This window comes from Lycorma delicatula, chromosome 7 (genome assembly GCF_047948215.1).
Source record: "Lycorma delicatula isolate Av1 chromosome 7, ASM4794821v1, whole genome shotgun sequence".
NCBI lineage: Eukaryota > Metazoa > Arthropoda > Insecta > Hemiptera > Fulgoridae > Lycorma > Lycorma delicatula.
In genome coordinates, this window is record NC_134461.1 from 113,170,984 (window position 1) to 113,189,066 (window position 18,083).

At 27.8% G+C, this 18,083-nt stretch overlaps 1 protein-coding gene across 1 annotated transcript in view; it reads right to left on the reverse strand.

Annotated features, from left to right (window-relative positions):
- The window catches only part of pot (zona pellucida domain protein papillote), a 259,907-nt gene that overhangs the window by 9,066 nt on the left and 232,758 nt on the right, over positions 1-18,083 (reverse strand). Inside the window, exons 2-3 of the mRNA XM_075371702.1 lie at positions 5,500-5,730; positions 391-528 (exon numbers count right to left, since the gene is read on the reverse strand). Of these exons, the coding sequence (XP_075227817.1) occupies positions 391-528; positions 5,500-5,730 (369 nt within the window). The remainder of the gene's footprint in view (positions 1-390; positions 529-5,499; positions 5,731-18,083) is intronic.

Below are 18,083 nucleotides of genomic sequence, written 5' to 3' on the forward strand. Positions count from 1 at the left end.
AAAAATATAAAATAGTTAATTAAAAGTAGAGGATTTAAACAAATGGATATTTAGAAACTACACTATGTGATGGAATTGAAAAATATGGAACAGTAATTAACTCTCTTTTACTCTTTTGAAATTGCTACCAACCAGCCTGGTTGTATAAATACAGTGAATAATTATGAAGAGTACTTAATTATTCAGCATAACTTCTTTCAAATGTGATTTAAATTACTTCTGATTGTGATAGTCATAATAAAAACACCAGCACTTTTATGTAAGTGCAGCATAACATTCAAATGTAAATTTTGTTAGCTTTATTGAATAATATGGAAAGTTGAAAAACGTGAAAATAATTTTCAAACAATTTTTTTAAGAATGAAAATTAAAATATGATTCTTTATTTACCTGTTTCGTTCCACAGCCTTTAAGAGGTAGATTAATCCTTGCTGTTTTACTTCCATTTCCTGAAACTTGACAAGCACTTGCTCTATCAAAATCAGCATATGCAATTCCATAGAAAGGTTCCTCGAACTTGAGTTCAATCTTAATGAGAAAAAAAACAAATAAATAAAAATTAGAAAAGAGTGTACATGATAATTTGATTTATGAACATTTAAGGTAATTTCACAGTAGTGTTTTGTCACAGTGTTGTTTCAGTAGTATCTTAATATCGATACTCTAATGGTAGTATCTACTGTTAATGGTAGCGTGCAATTAATTTAATTATAAATCGAAATAATAGCAATAAAATTTTGTTTAATTATTTGCAATAGTTTATTATAGTGAAACATAAACAACAGCAAAATCAGAAGGAAAAGAATAAAGACTTGAAATAGTATGTTACATGAGAGTGAATGTTGAAAATTAATTGTACTGATTAATAGAGAACTGGAAAGAGAAATATTTGGGGAAAAATTTGTGTAAAGATTGAACTAGTCTGGTAGGGGTAAATTAAGAATAGAATAAACATTTTTTTGTAAACGGGGAAAAAATATACTAAAACAGATAACAGGATACATGATTTATTAAATATGTTGAAGTTAAAAAAATAAGCATAGAACACAAGAATAACATGATTGATTACTGAAAGTAGGAGGAAATTAGTGTTTTGTAACCAATAGGGTGTGAAGTTCTACTTATGAAAGGCTTGTAGATTTTTGGAACTTTTTTAATAATTTGTTAGGCCTTTATTTATTAAAAATTCTCAATGAATGATTGTATTAAATTGGATGAATATTTGTGATCTTATATTTATTTAATTTCTTTTAAGTGTGTATATATATATATATATATATATATATATATATATATTGGTTAAGTAAAAGCAAGTTTCATGTGATAATTAATACTAAGCGTCTGAACGTACAGGAACCACTTGTGCAAAAAGTGTCTTTGGCAGTGGAGCATGTAAAAGGTTGAAAAAATCTGATGTGATTTCACATGACTTACTTGTTCACCTGTTAAATTACATATACACATTTTTTTTTGTGGCAATTCATTTAAACTTATTTCATTTGAAAGTGAGATACGATCCTTCATTTCTTTAAAGTGGACAGTTACACAATTGCATTGTGGTGGACACCACATTGCATCACCTTTTTTTTTTGGTGTCTATATCACCATTAAATATTAGTTTATATATTAATTTCGTTTCACGTCATTCAAGTAGTTATGTGGTGTAACTGAGAACATGTCAGATCCATAACCATGTACACATTAGTTCGACTCCAACTTCATATACACATATTTTTTAAATTTAAATATGTTGATTTATATTAATAATTATTAACCTCTGTGAACATTTTTGAATTAAAATGAAAAGTATATAAAATTTTATTTCACTAATAACGTCTGATTTTTTTCATTTTTTTTATTATTATTAAATTATTATTTATTGTAAAACATTTTTTACAATGAGAGGTTAATAATTATTAATAAATAAATATATTTAAATAAAAATAAAAAAAAAGTTAAAAAAAGAAAAATAGGAGATGAAGTCAGATTCGAACCAACGTGCCTCTTCCCCTTGTACAATCCAAATATTTCATTAATTAAAATTTTATTTGGCTATAACTCTGGAACCAATGAAAATAAGTACCACTTATGATACATTGTTGAGCAACTGTCAATGAGGGCTTATTACTGTAGTTAAGAAAAACAAAAAATTTGGAATCCCTTACATTTTGGTACTCTAAGAGTGTAGACTATGGCTTACTTGGTCTACTAGAGTGGAATCTATCCCTGACCTATAGAAAAACTATAAATTCAAAGTGTAGTCGACTATGACTAGTACTTATAATATAAATGTTTATATATGTTGCAATAATCACTCAAAAAAAAAAAAAAAAATATATATTTTGTGCTTTGTACCTTTAAGATAATTAATGATGGTTTTATTGGAATTTATGTACATTTTTTATTTAACTTTGATTAGTAATAAAGTTACAATATATTAATACCCTTTAAACTCATTTATTTTCTTATCAAATGCAAAATACTGGATAAGTCTATAAGATAGTGAAAAGTTCTTCAGTAATTTTTTATGATGGTGAACATTTATGGTAGCTAAATTTAATACTGTGCTGAGACATAGTTTCTTATGTTATTGTAAGAGTTAGTAAATAAAACCTAAGATGGTTATATTTTGGGCTATTTGAACCAAATATTAATAAAAAAATAAAATTAAAAATGCTATTATTTATTAACTTAATACTGAAAAATATTTCTACCACAGTATATTTAATTAAAAAAAAAAATGATAAAAAATCAAATTGTTAAGTAAAACAGTGAAAAGTTAAAAAATTTAAAACTACTTTTAATTGTTGGGGGGGGGGGGGTGTTATTACCATCTAACATTCTAATAGTTTCAACAACTGATAGTGATCACAAATAAAAAACAAAAAAAAAGTATAAATAAGAAAGAAACAATCGTACAATTTAAGATGGTAGGGTGAATTTAAGAGATTGATATGTTAAATTTGTTTAAAAAGTTGTGTGTGAGGTTGGTAGATACTGAAGAGCCATATTTTATGTGAGTTGAACTTTATGAAATTTTTATGAAACTTACAAAAACAACATTATGATCAGAATTCCCTACAGATGTAATACTACTGAACAATATTGATAAAAATTAATAAAAATTGTACTCAATCCTAATAATTCTAAATTTATAGATTTTTGAAATTTGACTTCACTTTAATGACTTCAAATTTTTAATATTATTTTTCCAACATGAACTTTAATTAGTTTTGTAAGAATGGAAATTGTAATCCTCAATAGAGAGTTAAGGAATAACAAATTAGCAGATTTAAAAATAGGATTCTATCAATTTTTTTAATCAAAAATTATTTAATACTGATTAATTATTTTTTGTGCTAAATTTTATAATTTTTTACTGTTTTAGTATATCATTCAGGCAGATCCTTTTCTTATTTTACTTTATTAAAAAAAAAATGAAAGAAAGTAAATAAGTTACAATGTAATTAAAATTTTCAACTCTATTATTAAATTTTACAGCTCTGTACAAAGCCATTTAAATTTTTTAGTAAAATCTGATTCATATTTTTGTACTTAGAAGTAACAAACTGTTGTTCAATAACTGTTTCTTGATGATAAATGAATTTTTTATAGATAAAAGATCCCAAAAGAAGTGTTAGTAACACACTATGTTAGTGCTGTTATTTGTGTACTAATAAAAATGCAATAAACAATTATTTTTAATTGCATAGTTTAAAAAAATAATAGTAATTGAAAGGGTAATTTAAAATATTTATTTAATTTTTTTATCAGGTGGAAAATTGCAGTAGTTTAATTATTGTTATGATTTTAAATTGATAATAATTTAATAATAACGTAAATGCATTAGTTAGATATTTGTTTATAGTTATAATTATTATTATTATTATTATTAGTAGTAGTAGTAGTAATATTAGTATTATTATTATTAATACTATTACTACTGCTATATTATTACAAATATTGCATAATCTGTCATATATTTTTGTAATTTTTGTGCAATTTTCCTTTCTATTCTATATTTTCAGATAAGCAGCTTAACATTTAAGCCACGCAAACAGTACTGTCATTATTCAATCATTAAACGAACTGAAAGCCGCCCTTTCACTGCTGGATTTGGCCTTCAACTAACAGAAGCAAGGAGGTCTTGCCTTCAGGGCTTCACATGGAATCTGATCCTGGTTGTGTTGTTGAATGCAACTATACATAATGGTCAGGATGTAACATATTACATGTTTAAACCAGTTTTGGATTGAGTAACTTTTGAAAAATTTACTTTGGGTGGTCTTTAGATAACAATAACAATTGTTTGAAGGTAATTTTTTTTACTGTTATTTTAATAAAATTAAATGTAAAATGATGAAAAGAAAAAAAAATTATGAAATTTTATGTTTTATTATGATTTTACAAAAATAAAAGCAACTTTTCTTTTTTAATGCAAATTAGAATCACAATGATGAATATAATAAAAAAAGATTTAAAATCAATCGGAGTTTCTTTAACTATTTTCAGGTAGCATTTACACTAAAGTTTAAGTTACTTAATTTAAAAGTTAATTCTCAATGCAGTTTTTACTTTCTCTATTGAATTAAAGTGCATTTGTTTATGTCTGTTTATATGTATGTATTTGGATTAGTTAAACTATCCAAATTAATTAATGTCCTTATCTATTGCAATGGTTTTAATGATCTTCAACTTAGTTGAGGAAAAAATGAAAAATAACACAGCCATTGTCAAGAACAATAATGATCCTATACCAGTTAGGATCCTATTAGCTTCCTATTAGGAAGCTGGTTTTCTTCTTTCTTCTGTACTGAGTAAAATGTAAACCAGTATATCAGTATGCCAGGTGCAGGTGTCATTCAGCTATATGAGTGATACTTTCACTATGTTTTGCATAGTGACTGGTTGTAAGGTGGATGTCATTACTCTCAAAGAAAGCAGCCATATCTTGTATTATAGTGTTTTAGGTGCATCAAAATTGATACTAGTTTCTGTGAGGAGTGATTAGAAGGCTTGGACTTACATGATAAGCATTTAAGTGGTTAGGTTTGAGGCGTAGTCAGTGGAGAAAAATTAAGTTTTAATAACAGAATATAAAATCCTTGATTCAGCTTACACAAGCCTCTTTTATTAGGTACCAGATATGCCTCTCAAACTACACTCTCCATGCTGTCATGCTACAACAGAACTGTGATTCCTACAGTGCTGTAATGAGGAAGAAGAGATCAGAAAAGGGATAAGCAGTGTGAAAAGGAAAGTAGTGAGTGGTGAAAAAACATAATCTCCCTATCAGGGTAGAACAAGGCAGTTTACCATTTTGGTCGGGTCCTATTACAACCATTAAAATATAAGGACAAGTAGTTTAATGTGATCAGTTAATTACCATTCCTTTTTTTGTCTATCATCTAACTGTTTTTCAAAGTAATATTATGCACATTGCCTCTGTTCTGAAAGAAACATAATTTAAAAAAATGATATGACTATTTGTTTACTTACCTGCATATCACCAGCTGCACAGTTAAGAGCAGCCTTAGTACGATTCAGAATGATGACGGGTGCAAGATCGTCAAGTTTTGTCACTTTGCCATCAAGTATTGTAGAGTCAGGAAGGCCTTCATTAGGAAATTCTATTGAGTTAATTTGTTCAGCATAGTTTGATTGAGATAAAACTAAGTCTGCCACATTTATGAAGAGTAGTACAAAAAGAAGAGATTTTGCACCACATATCTGTAATCAGAAAAATGAAATTTATTAGAAATTAAAATCGGTTATTAGTTTTTTTTTTTAATTAAGGTTTTATTAATTTTAAAATTTATATATTACAGAAAATTAATTTTACTTTTATTTTTATAATGTAAATTTTGAAAATTTACAATATCCAAATTTACATATTTTAAAATGTAAATATTCAAAATTTAAAAAAAATATAAAAATCTACAAATTCAAAATTTTGAAAATAAACATATTTTGGAATATTTTAGTTGATTTAAAAAAGATTACTAATTGATACTTCTCTTGTTACTGGAATTTAAATTTTATGTGTTACCGACTATTAATATAGTATTTTTTGCAATCGGCTCTTTTCAAATTATAATTCAATTAAATTTTAAACAAATTTATTTAAGATAAAATTATTTTTAATTCAATCCAAACAAAAACATAACACCTCTTTTAAGACTGTAAATAGCATTCTTTACAAGCTCTTGATTCCAATACATCCAGAATCTCTTGGCAATAGCATTCTGGAAGTTGGATGAGTGAGAAATTCAGATAAAAAATCTAATGATCAAAGGTCGTATATAATAAAGCATTTACCATAGATTAATAAACTGAACAACTTTCAGCATGATTAACAGCATGCATTTTAATGAAATCAATGTGCTATACCTTAATGTATTAGTGGCTAACAATAATATCAACTGATTCAATTAAAAAAATACATAAAAAACATAACATATATAATCAGAATATTTATTTATACTTGACAATGTTGCCTAAAAATTACAATTTAAATATTACATTTCTTGTTATCTACAAGAACGTGAAGTTCTAGCTCTACTATATTTATTACCAGAATACAAGAAATTACATTCCGAATACTGTTTTGCTAACACCTTTTGCAAAAAAATTACTTCTAATGGTGCTGTATTTTACTCTTCTATAAAAAGTTATTTATCTTTATTGAGTAATATGGAAAAATTCCAATATACATGATTAAATATTCATTTAATAATATTTAAAAAAAATTAAATTGTATTATTAGGTTATATTTATTATTCCTAATATCTACATTTCAATCTGTTAAAATAATGAACAATAAGCGACCCTTCTATGGCCCAATGAGCTGAGGATGATATGCATGACATGTAAATGAAGTGTAGCTTGTATAGACTCAGGCTGACCATTCCTGAGATGTATGGTTAATTGAACCCCAACCACCAAAGTACAACGGTATCTACTGCCTAATATTCAAATCTATATAAAAGTAACTAAATTTTACTAGGATTTGAACCTCAGAATCTTCGGCTTTGAAAATCAGATGTTAAGTGATTTGCGATGAGTTTACTATTACCTCGATAGGCTAAAATTAATTTAAAAAAAAATTAAATACTTTATTTAGTGTTTGAGAAGCCATAAGTTACTTTCAGGCGTGAGAAAATGCCTTCAAAAACTATACAGGATGTTTATCATAAAATATTTTATTATGTACATTTTATTTCAATGAGTAGACAAAATGTAGTAAAAATCGATTGAAACAAGGTTGAATTTTTTCGTAAATATATTTTAATAATAATTCCTATTTTAAATTATCTAAAAAAGATATTATCTTTTTATGAAAAATACTGTTGTTTCGGTTATTTAAAAACGACAAAATAGTACTAACAGTACGTAAATTAATTATAAAATAATATTTACTTATTTCAAATAGGGCAAAATACCTATTCAAGGTTAGGTAATTGATAACCATATCAATGAAGAATTAAACAAAAAGAACATTCATTCGTTCGTTAGCTCATCTGACGATACAATAGAATGAACAAAAGGACAAATTCCGTTGAACCGTATCGCCTAAGAGTTAACAAGCATTCGTAGACTATATTCTACTACTACAAAGTCTCTGCATTCTTAGTCTATATATAAAAAAAAAAAAAAACTAGAATTGTATATCTTAATTATTAATCTATAAATGAATAAGAATTTGTAACAGGGTATATCAGGTCGTTATACTATAGACAAAGCTGTGGTTTAGAGCATTGTCATGCAAATACGTGGCCCGTGCCGATATAATATCTTCATAACACCTGTATTTTTTTATAAAACGCGCGCATGCACAGGCACATTACACAAACAGGCGAGAAAATGGAAGAGGAGGAGTAAAGCGACGACCGTTGATTAGACTATTGGAATCGTTTATGTCAATATAGTTTTTTATTACACGTAGCAACAATCAATTTCGTGTTCGATTTACGGTTCATCTAATAACATGTCAGGTAAAGATTTCTAACTGAACAGTGAATAATAAACAGGAATTTATGAATTATTATATAGACCAGATTCGATTCGTGCTACCGTATATAAACTACCATATAAAAGTCAATAGCATATTAACTGGTTAGACATAATTAATGATAATGTAATTTATGAATAAGATTTTATTAATCTAAGCAATCCACAAATAAACTAAGTCATCCTACACATCGGTTGATTTAGTATTAACTTCATTGCCGAACAGCTGTTATGACAGCTGTTTATAGTGCTACATGACTAGCTGAAATCCGTTTAAGGATACAGTTACGTTTATTTGTATCTTAATTATATTTGTTTGCGATCAAATTTGGTAGTTGGGGTTTAAATGATGATACTATATCAAGAGTGTGCTGCGTAAGATTGGACGGATTTAGTTGTCGAATTATAATTTGGTTTACACATTGTTTGAAATAAATACCATACAGTAAGAGTTTTTAAAGTAGGTTTTTTCTTTTTTTGTGACAAAGAAGTCACGCAAAAATTTTCTTACATGAATTTTTATTTTTTATTTACTATAAGCCGATTTACGTTTCAGAATGGGAGAATCTCTGCCTTTCATCTAGAGATTCTCGATTCAATAATTTAAAACTTATGATTTTTTCACGGATAATAATTCGATTCATAATTGCTGTATCCGGTACAAGCTATCTGTCGAGAATTAGATATTATATTATTATCAAAAGGGGCCCTCAGTTAAAACCTCAAAATATTTAAAATATTATTTATTTTAACTATTGTCCCTTAAATATTTTTTTATTAAAATTCATCAGCAGTCGATAAATCACAAAAACATCTGTACCCGAAAACCAGAAAAGAATAACGTCTGTAACAAATTAAAAAAAGAAATTCTTTAATAGTTGTATTCAGTTTTATTTGCTTTAGTTTTCATTGTGTGCGGATTTGAATACTAGATCGTGGATCCGGTCGGTGTTTTTTGTGGTGGTTGGGTTTCAATGAACCACACACATCTCAGGAATGGTCGAACTGAGATTGTACAAGACTATACTTCATTTACATTCATACATATCATCCTCATTCATCCTCTGAAGCATTATCTGAACGGTAATTCTCGGAAGCTAAACAGGAAAAAGACGAAGTTTTCATTGTGTGGAATATTTTTGAAAAAATTTATTCTAAAAAGGGTAAATTAAACATATTTATTAAGGAAAAGGCTTTAAACTTTTTTTACGTTTTTTTTCTCATTGTAAAGGAGCTATTTTTGAAGTGTCCCCCTGGAAAATATCTCTATAAAAAAAGTAGACCATTGCTAAGACTTTAGTGATTCAGAATTTCTTATTAAAATTAGTTCATTCAAGTTTCTTTAGGACAGGTTATGTCATTTGTACGTAATCCTATAAAAACGGATAATGAGAACGAAATGAAATAAACAAAGCGATTAAAGCAAACTGCATTTGGTTTTATTTCTGAATAAAATGCAAAGATAGCATTAAAATAAAATCCATCTGAAGAATTAATTACAAATTAGCTTTAATTGTTTTATAGAGTACATAAACAGTACTCGTTAAAAAAAAAATTTTACTTATTTACTTGCAAGATTCATGGTACAGTAAAAATTTCTGTTAAATAACTTGTAACATAAGAACTCAAAACAGTTTTTTTCTAAATTTCACTCGTAGGAACTACACTCTTATAGAAAATATTTATTCAGTAAAAACTCAAAGTATGACGCTATAAAATTTGTGGTACATTTTTTGTATATGTTTCATAAGTGTCGATTGTTTAACAATCGAAATGAGTAATTATTTTTTTGATTACTTTAAACAGTTCTTGAATGCATTCTTGCATATTATGATTTTATTCCTTCTAACAATTTAAAAATACGACTTAGATACTCTGTTTAGTCTAATAACAAATTAATTAAATTATTATATTTAAACCTTTTACGATTAATAAAATATCGGTTTCGTTTTCATTTAACCGTTATGTAATAAATATTATAATTAAGAACCGGCTGTAATTTGTTTAAATAGAGTAGGTTAGATTTTAACGAGAGTATCTTACGTAGAATTCGGTTACAGTATAAAAAAAAATGTTAATATAAATACTAAAGGAAATTTCATCTTAAATCACATAGAAACCTTTAAACCTTGATTTTTCTTGTTATAAAGCTGTTGCTTATTGTAAAACAATAGTTCCAATAACATACGATTCCGTAATTCATGGATTAAACATTTTTTATTGTGGGCAAAGCTTTTTATTCTTATAATATTAATTTTTTCATACACAAACATACAATATAGATGTTATATGAATTTATCAAAAGAATATATTACAGTTATCGAAGAGATGCGATCCCAAAGAGCGGGCATAAAGGATAAAATCCTAAAGCTGTATTTCGAAATGGATGCGGGGGTGTTAACATGCTTCAACAATCTGCACTTCTTAGTTCAGTTCCGCCTCTTTCAAAGTTGGTGGGAGGTGACTGCACGCACGTGTGCAAGCGTGCATGAGAATTTATGAGTTCAGTTCTTGTACATGCCTCCGAAATTTATAAATGTATATATTATATTTAAAATGTTATATGAAATGTCAAGAGAGTTAATAGACTATAAATAAAACAAAACAATAATAAATGTTATATTTTGGAAAGATTAATAATAAAAGTAGAGAATTTAAATAATATTATATGATGTTGTTCATGTTTCTCTCATTTTCTTTTTATATTTGAAGGTGTTATTATTACGCTCAGAACGTACAGATTACGTTTTAAATATATTATACCTCGTTTGTTGAAAAAAGGCTAAATACTGTTTTAAAAAGGCGATTTTTAATTTTGTGTACTATTATTAATAGCAGTAACTATTCTACCTGGGAGATAGCCGGAAAATATCCTACCGAAAAAAATAGTTTCAAAGATGTTGCTGATTTATCTATCATTTGTGCGGAGTTTAAAATTTAGTTCTTCTATATTAATATAGATTGAAAATCAATTCTATCCTTACTGCAGATAAACAAATTGAATTTAAACGAATAAGATTTAAATTCAGAAAATAGAAAATAAATATAAATTTAGTAATTAGATTATAATTTATTTAGAAATAAAATTTAAAAAAATAAAATCAATCGTAATTATCGGCATAAAAAAATGATATCTTTGCTCCTGCCTTTAACTCATAATGTCAAATCGGTTGGTTTGCTAATAGATTTAGAAGATTCTTAGATCTTGTGCTGATGGATAACATAATCCAGTTTTACAAAATTATGTAATTGTAAATGGAATCATTTTTACGGATATTTTTCTATTAAGGTTTGGAAACCATATCCTGATTCAAACCTGATTTCCATTAATAAAAATTAATAAATAAATAAATATATATATATATATTTATAGAAAGAAAGAAAGAAAGAAAGAAAGAAAGAAAGAAAGAAAGAAAGAAAGAAAGAAAGAAAGAAAGAGAGAGAGAGAGAGAGAGAGAGAGAGAGAGAGAGAGAGAGAGAGTGTTTTTATTAATTATTAAAGAATTACTAAAAAAGTTCAGCCATTTAATCAAATTTTACACAAAAAATAATATGAAACGGCGTAAAAATTAACCTCGCTCTGCATTACCTCAACAGGGTAAACTTAAATATATATTTAAAAAAAAAAGTTAAATTTAGGTAATAATACTCGTATATTATGGTAGAGATTTTAGTATGTAGTCTAAATAAGGTAAGTGATTGTAATCTAGCCTACATATCTTGTTTGTGTTGAAATACGTAATGTAATATTTTACGCTAGTTGTGATAGCAGTACTCTTTACGGGATCAAAATCGTCAAGGTCAAATAGAGCTAGACGAGGCTACTGCACTGCCTTCAAGATGTCAACGCCGTTCTTAGCGTATGTAGACAGAGATGGCATCGCAGTTCGCTTCACACGATCCGTTTAACTTTTTTTTTTTCATTTTTTATATTAGTTAAAATCATTCAATTGTTAAAATTAAATAAATAAAATTATTTATTATCAATTTTCTCTTATACGACGATAAAAAAGTAATTATGTTAATTCAATTGATCATATAAATGGATAACTCCTTGCTCAATCTATCGGTCAGTTAGTGAGATACAATTTGTTTTTTGTTAATCAGTCGAAATCGGATAGTGTTTGGGGTTAGTTTCATTGCAGTAGCTGTTAATTGTTTCGAGTTTACGTATTTGTATAGTATTAATTTTCTTTGTGATTAGTTAATGAAAAGCGGTAGTAATAAGTTATATTTAATATGTATTCCAGCCGGGTAACTTGTATGATTGTTGTTTACACCGACAGGAATCAACAGGTATGCTGTACGCTGCTACTGTTTTTAATTCGATTTATACTTATACTAATAGTTACGTAGTCTATTTAAATTTTATTTTTACGTCAGTTTTCTTAATATTTTCCAATCCAAGCAGGTTTGTTTAGAATTAATGATGAAATAACTTATAAAAAATTACTGGTTATGTAGTTATTTATGTCTATTTATACAAATTAAGTGATGTTTGCTAATTACATTTCAACAGTAGTTGATGTTATAAAACGAGTTGTGTGTCGTATTTCTTAATTAAATGATTTATGCGAATATCATCTGGAGTTTTACTACAAATACGTAACACAAACTAAAATTTTGTTTAACTTATAAAGTCAAACTGACTTTTACAGGTTAAATTAAGTGACAAAAACTAGTTATATCACTGTGTAATCAACTTTCTCTGTGTTAAACCCAAGATGTAACATGTTTTTATTACGTCTAATTTTGTTTTGCACTGATCAGTATGATTTTAAAGGTTTTTTTATTTCTGATTTAAACACTCCTAAGACAAGTCCGGCAATTAAGCATCACTCGGTTACCTCAGGGTGTCGTGGTAGCAGCCTGCCTTCCCTGTCTAGCCCCCTGTAGAGGTAAACCACCGGGGTCTCCCTAGCGTCATCAGGACACGCCGACTTCCTGTTCTGGACAGCCAGTCCATCCCTCAGCTGGAGAGCTGCCCTTCCCGTCCCTTACCTACCAAGCACCACGTGTGCGTTTCCCACGTTTTAAAGGTTAGTGTTGAACAACTTTTGAATCAATCTGTACGAGTATATAGTTACAACAGTCGTGACAATCATTTATGTAAAATATTTTTTATTTTGATTTACATAACATAATTTTTTAGATATGCGTAAATATAATTTTAAGGACATATTACCCTTAATTTTACATTGTTAGACTGAACATTTTTTATTTATTTTAGCAGCTCTAATAGAAATTTTTTGTATAAAATTAACATTTTAAAACATTTTTGAATAAAACAGGAAATTAACATTTTTATTTTTATATCACTAGTTGTAATCATTGTTTATCGATTTTTATGTAGAATTTACTGCGTCTTTCTTAACAAAACAAACCTTTATCATTTATAAATCTATTTAAAATTAGATAATCCACAGTATAAATTTGTTGAGTTCGGTGATTAATGCACAATTTTTATTTTAAAATCGTTTTAAAACGATGTAAAAAAATCGTAATTCGCTGTTGACCACATTTAATATGTGATTAATATATATGGTATCTTGTTTTAGTTATTAATGTCACTTCACTTATTTTTAAGTGAAGTGACGTATAAATACAAATATTTATAAATTTATTTTTCATATTGTTAAATCTAGGAAATATTAAAAAATATTTCGTTGTAGCTTTATGAAGATAGATTTGGTAATTATATACAATTATAGATTCACCTCTGATTTTGATGAAATTTTTGGAACATACTTTATTTATTCGTTACAATTGAAATTACTCGTCGGAAACGCCTTTCACCCGAGTTGTTTCACTCGTAAGTTACACAGTACACTCATAAAAGATTTCATAATTCAACATTGCACAAGTGAAATATACATTACTTTCGGACTAAATAATTCGTTGGTATTAGTGAGATTAAGAACGAAATTAGATTCACTTAAAACTAAATTAAGTTAGGTTAAACATAAGGTATGGGTTTTGGTAAATGTCCATTGTAAATTATTTACGAAGTAGATAACTTCGTTTAAATGTAATTTAATTGTGTTTTTGTAGGTTTAGGTTAAGGTTAGGTTTTTTCCTGTTTAGCCTTCGGGAATCACCGTTAAGTATTACTTCAGAGGATAATGAATATGTATGAGTGTAAGTGAATTGTAGTCTTGTACAGTCTCAGGTCGACCATTTCTGAGATGGGTGGTTTATTGAAACCTAACCACCAGAGAACACCGGTATCCACGATCTAGTATTGAAATCCGTATAAAAGTAACTGCCTTTAGTTACTTTAGGATTTGAACGTTGAGGCTCTCGACTTCGAAATCAGCTGATTTGCGAAGACGCGTTCACCACTAGACCAATCCGGTGGGTTGGTTAAGGTTAGGTTAAATTCCGTGTACTGAACTGTAACGCTCGCTTTGCTCGCTAACCTTGTCTAATTAACCTTAAATATTAAACTGGCCAGTTGTTAGAATCTGAGTCCATAATTGTATACAATAATCAATTATTTAGTCTGAGAATATTGCATATTACACTTTAGAGTAATGAATTGCAAACTCTTTGGTGAGGGTATTGTCTAACTTACAACGGACTAACTCGGGTGAAAGGCGTTTCCAACGAATAATTTCAATTGTAATAAATTATTTAAGTCTTAAATAAGGTATATCCCAAATTTCATAAAAATCAGAGGTGAGTTCATAGTTAATATAATTAGGTTAGATTTCGTTAGATTTAAGAAACGAACATTTTTTTAACTACTTTATTAAATGATGTGATATTGCAATCTATTTTGTGATTGACTGAAATTTACTTTATAATTTTTACTTTTCCATGTGCTATAGAAACTATGATATTGGTACTGGAAATAGATTACCCTACCGCCGCAGTTTTGTATATGACCCAGTTTTAGTTCAGAAAAAATCTATCTTTTGAAACGTCGAATGACTTTTTTCAATCTTGTAATGAAATTTAAAAACCGTGCGTATTACATAATTCTATATTTTACCAGTAAAATTTTATTTTATATTCTAAAACCTTTTTTTCTTCCATAATCGTTAGACTGAGTAAGATCTACTGATCATAGTACTACTAATTTAAAATGTTTTATTATTTGAAAATTTTTGTTTCTTTTAAGTCGTTACAGAAAGGTCATTAAGTTCATTAACAAGCTTGCGGGTAATTTTCATACATTCATATGCATAACGGGTTTCGGTGACAATATATCCTCATCAACTTATGTCGTTGTATTCAATTACAGTCGAGGGGCCTTACAGTATGTCTTTTTACACCGTGTTATTGCTTTTGACAGTTAAATAAAATGGTTATGTACACAAGATTCGAACGACGCTAACAGTATGGAAAAACAATTTATTTCTTCTTACATACTGAACATAAATGTTACTGGACGTTGTTATTTATAGTTTATTATAGCAATGTACAGTATTCATTATAGGTATTCGTGCATTGTACAATAATTTATTCAAAGAATCATTTATCATATTATGAATAACCTATTACGTTTATATACTACATCGAACATACGTATTATATATTCTATCCATAATATTTCATATAAGATTTTATATCGGTTACAGTTAATTCTTTATGTTCTGATAATGGTACTTAAAGGTAACTTTTTAAGCCGATTTTCGTTTTCATAAAATATATATAAATGTTATCGACGTTTTCTACCTTCTGTACGGGCCAGAAAGAATAATTATGAATTTTTTAACATTTTAAAATGTTTTTGGCTATTATTTTAACAGTTTATTTAGTTTTTGCACAGCTTTACCAACATTTTTATGTATAAATATTATTATACCTGCATATGTCGCCTTTGGGGTGCTAGGGTTTTCACGATACGAATAAATAAATATATATTTTTTCTGAATAAATCTTGTGATTATTTTTAAATAATAATGAATTATTTTATTCTTTTATTTAAAAATAAACTTCATTTCTCATTTTTAGAAGTATACGAACCCTAGAATGGAAATAGTCAAGATTTCTGAATTTATTTTTCATTTTTACTTTCCCTAGAGCTATAGTTATAGAAGGGAAAATATTTTAATCGGTCCAATTCGAGCTTATGCAGTTTTCACTGGATCTTGAGATTTTGACCCCTAAGTAACCCAGAAAACTAAAAAAAAACCGGTTGGAAATTTTTCACATGTTCGTATATACGTATGTTCGGTATTGGCCTCTAAATCACCTTATATCTCCAAAACTACAAGACCGATTACGACCAAGCTTCATCAAATTACTTCTATAAATGGAGCATTGATGCTATTAAATTTTCTAATTAAAAGGTCAAGGACATGAGGCTGTAGAGCAAGGTCACCCTCAGTATCTCGATATTTCGCCTATCATATTTTTCATATCATATTTATTTATCATATTTGTCATATTTTTCTTAGGCACATTTGTTAACGATTAAAAAATAACAATATTTGCACAAAAAAAAAACTTTTTCAAAATCGCACTCTCAACCCAAAAAATGCTGTAGTTGTCTTTATGTTGTGATGTCACAGGTAAGCGGTAGAGTTATATAAATGAGTAATATTTAAAGTGCAAAAAAGTAACTCGGTTTGGCTGGGTTTCGAACTCGAACACCCGGTTGATTAGGTACTTCGTGCGTTAAGCCTTGAGCTACACCAGTATGCCAAACGTATACGGAAATTTGTTCTAAGTTGTGAAATTACGTTAGTTTAATTATTGCCGACCGTCGCCGCTAGTACCGCCACACACGCGCGAATTAAGTACGGTATGTGCGCGCGCGCTTTAGTTAGAATCATTGCATTAAATAAAGAAAAAAATATTATATTTAAATGAACTTATAAATATTTTTAATTAAGTTGTATGCGTAAGCCATGCATCAGAAACAACTGAGTTAGCTTTTTTTTTTTTTTTTTAGTTTTTTCTATATTTTCACTTTTCTTTGTAATAATTTTTAATTTTTAGACTATTATTAGCTAATAATATGCTTATTAGGTAGAATTCATAAGAAAGCTATCTATTGTAATGGGTACCATGATTCGGCTTCGGGAAAATTTCGACATATCTTCGTGTTTCACATCCCCTAGATCTCAAATCCACCGTCAGTTCAAACGTTTATATATAAATTTATATATATATATATATATATATATATTTCACTTTCTTGTGATCCCCATAACTGGCGTAATTTTGCGCCAATCACTTTCAAATTTTAATACACAAAGTATAATAACCCAAAATCTCAGTCGAGTTCGTTAATGGGAAAAATCAGTCCATGGAGGGCTTTTTTTAAAAAAAAAACAAAATATCGCTATAACTTTCTTATTAAGTAAAATATCGAATTCGTTTAAAGTTTCCTATTTTTTTTTTGGATAGGTCTAAAACTTATCTAAGTATAGTTTGTTGATATCACTAACCATTGGCCTAGGGGGTGTCGAAGACAAACAAAATCATACCTCCCTTAATAGCACAATATCGAATCGGTTTAAAGTGGTTGTTAGTCCTCTAAACATTACCTAAAACTTTTGTCTGCAACAATTTTTGATATGACCAACCCTTACGGCAAGGGATGACCAAAATGTTGCTGGAATTGTAATTTGTCGGCTTGTCCTACGTTAAACGTGTGAAGCTTTTTTCACATGCAATCATTGTCGTATTGAATAAATATGAAGTTTTTCTTAACTTTAGGGTGGAAATCTTTTTTATCCCCTATTTACCACCGGTGAAATCTACCTCCGCCTTCCGGCGTGCCGAAAGTTATTTTTTTTATCCATCCGATACCTATTTCTGTTAATATATTTGAATATATATTCGATTAATTAAAATTGGTGTAATATAATTTTACTTTACTTTTATGTTCTTTATTTAAATTAACGTAAATATAAATATTTATTATTATTTTTATTGACAAATTAAAACACTATTATAATATATATATATATATATAAATAATGTAAAGATTAGTTGTCTAACCGAACTTTATTTAAGTTTACATAATGTATGTATTTATAAATAGATGCAACTTAATTGAGCAATTATAAATGACCAATAATAAATATAGTATAACAAGGGTACGTTATTCGTATAAA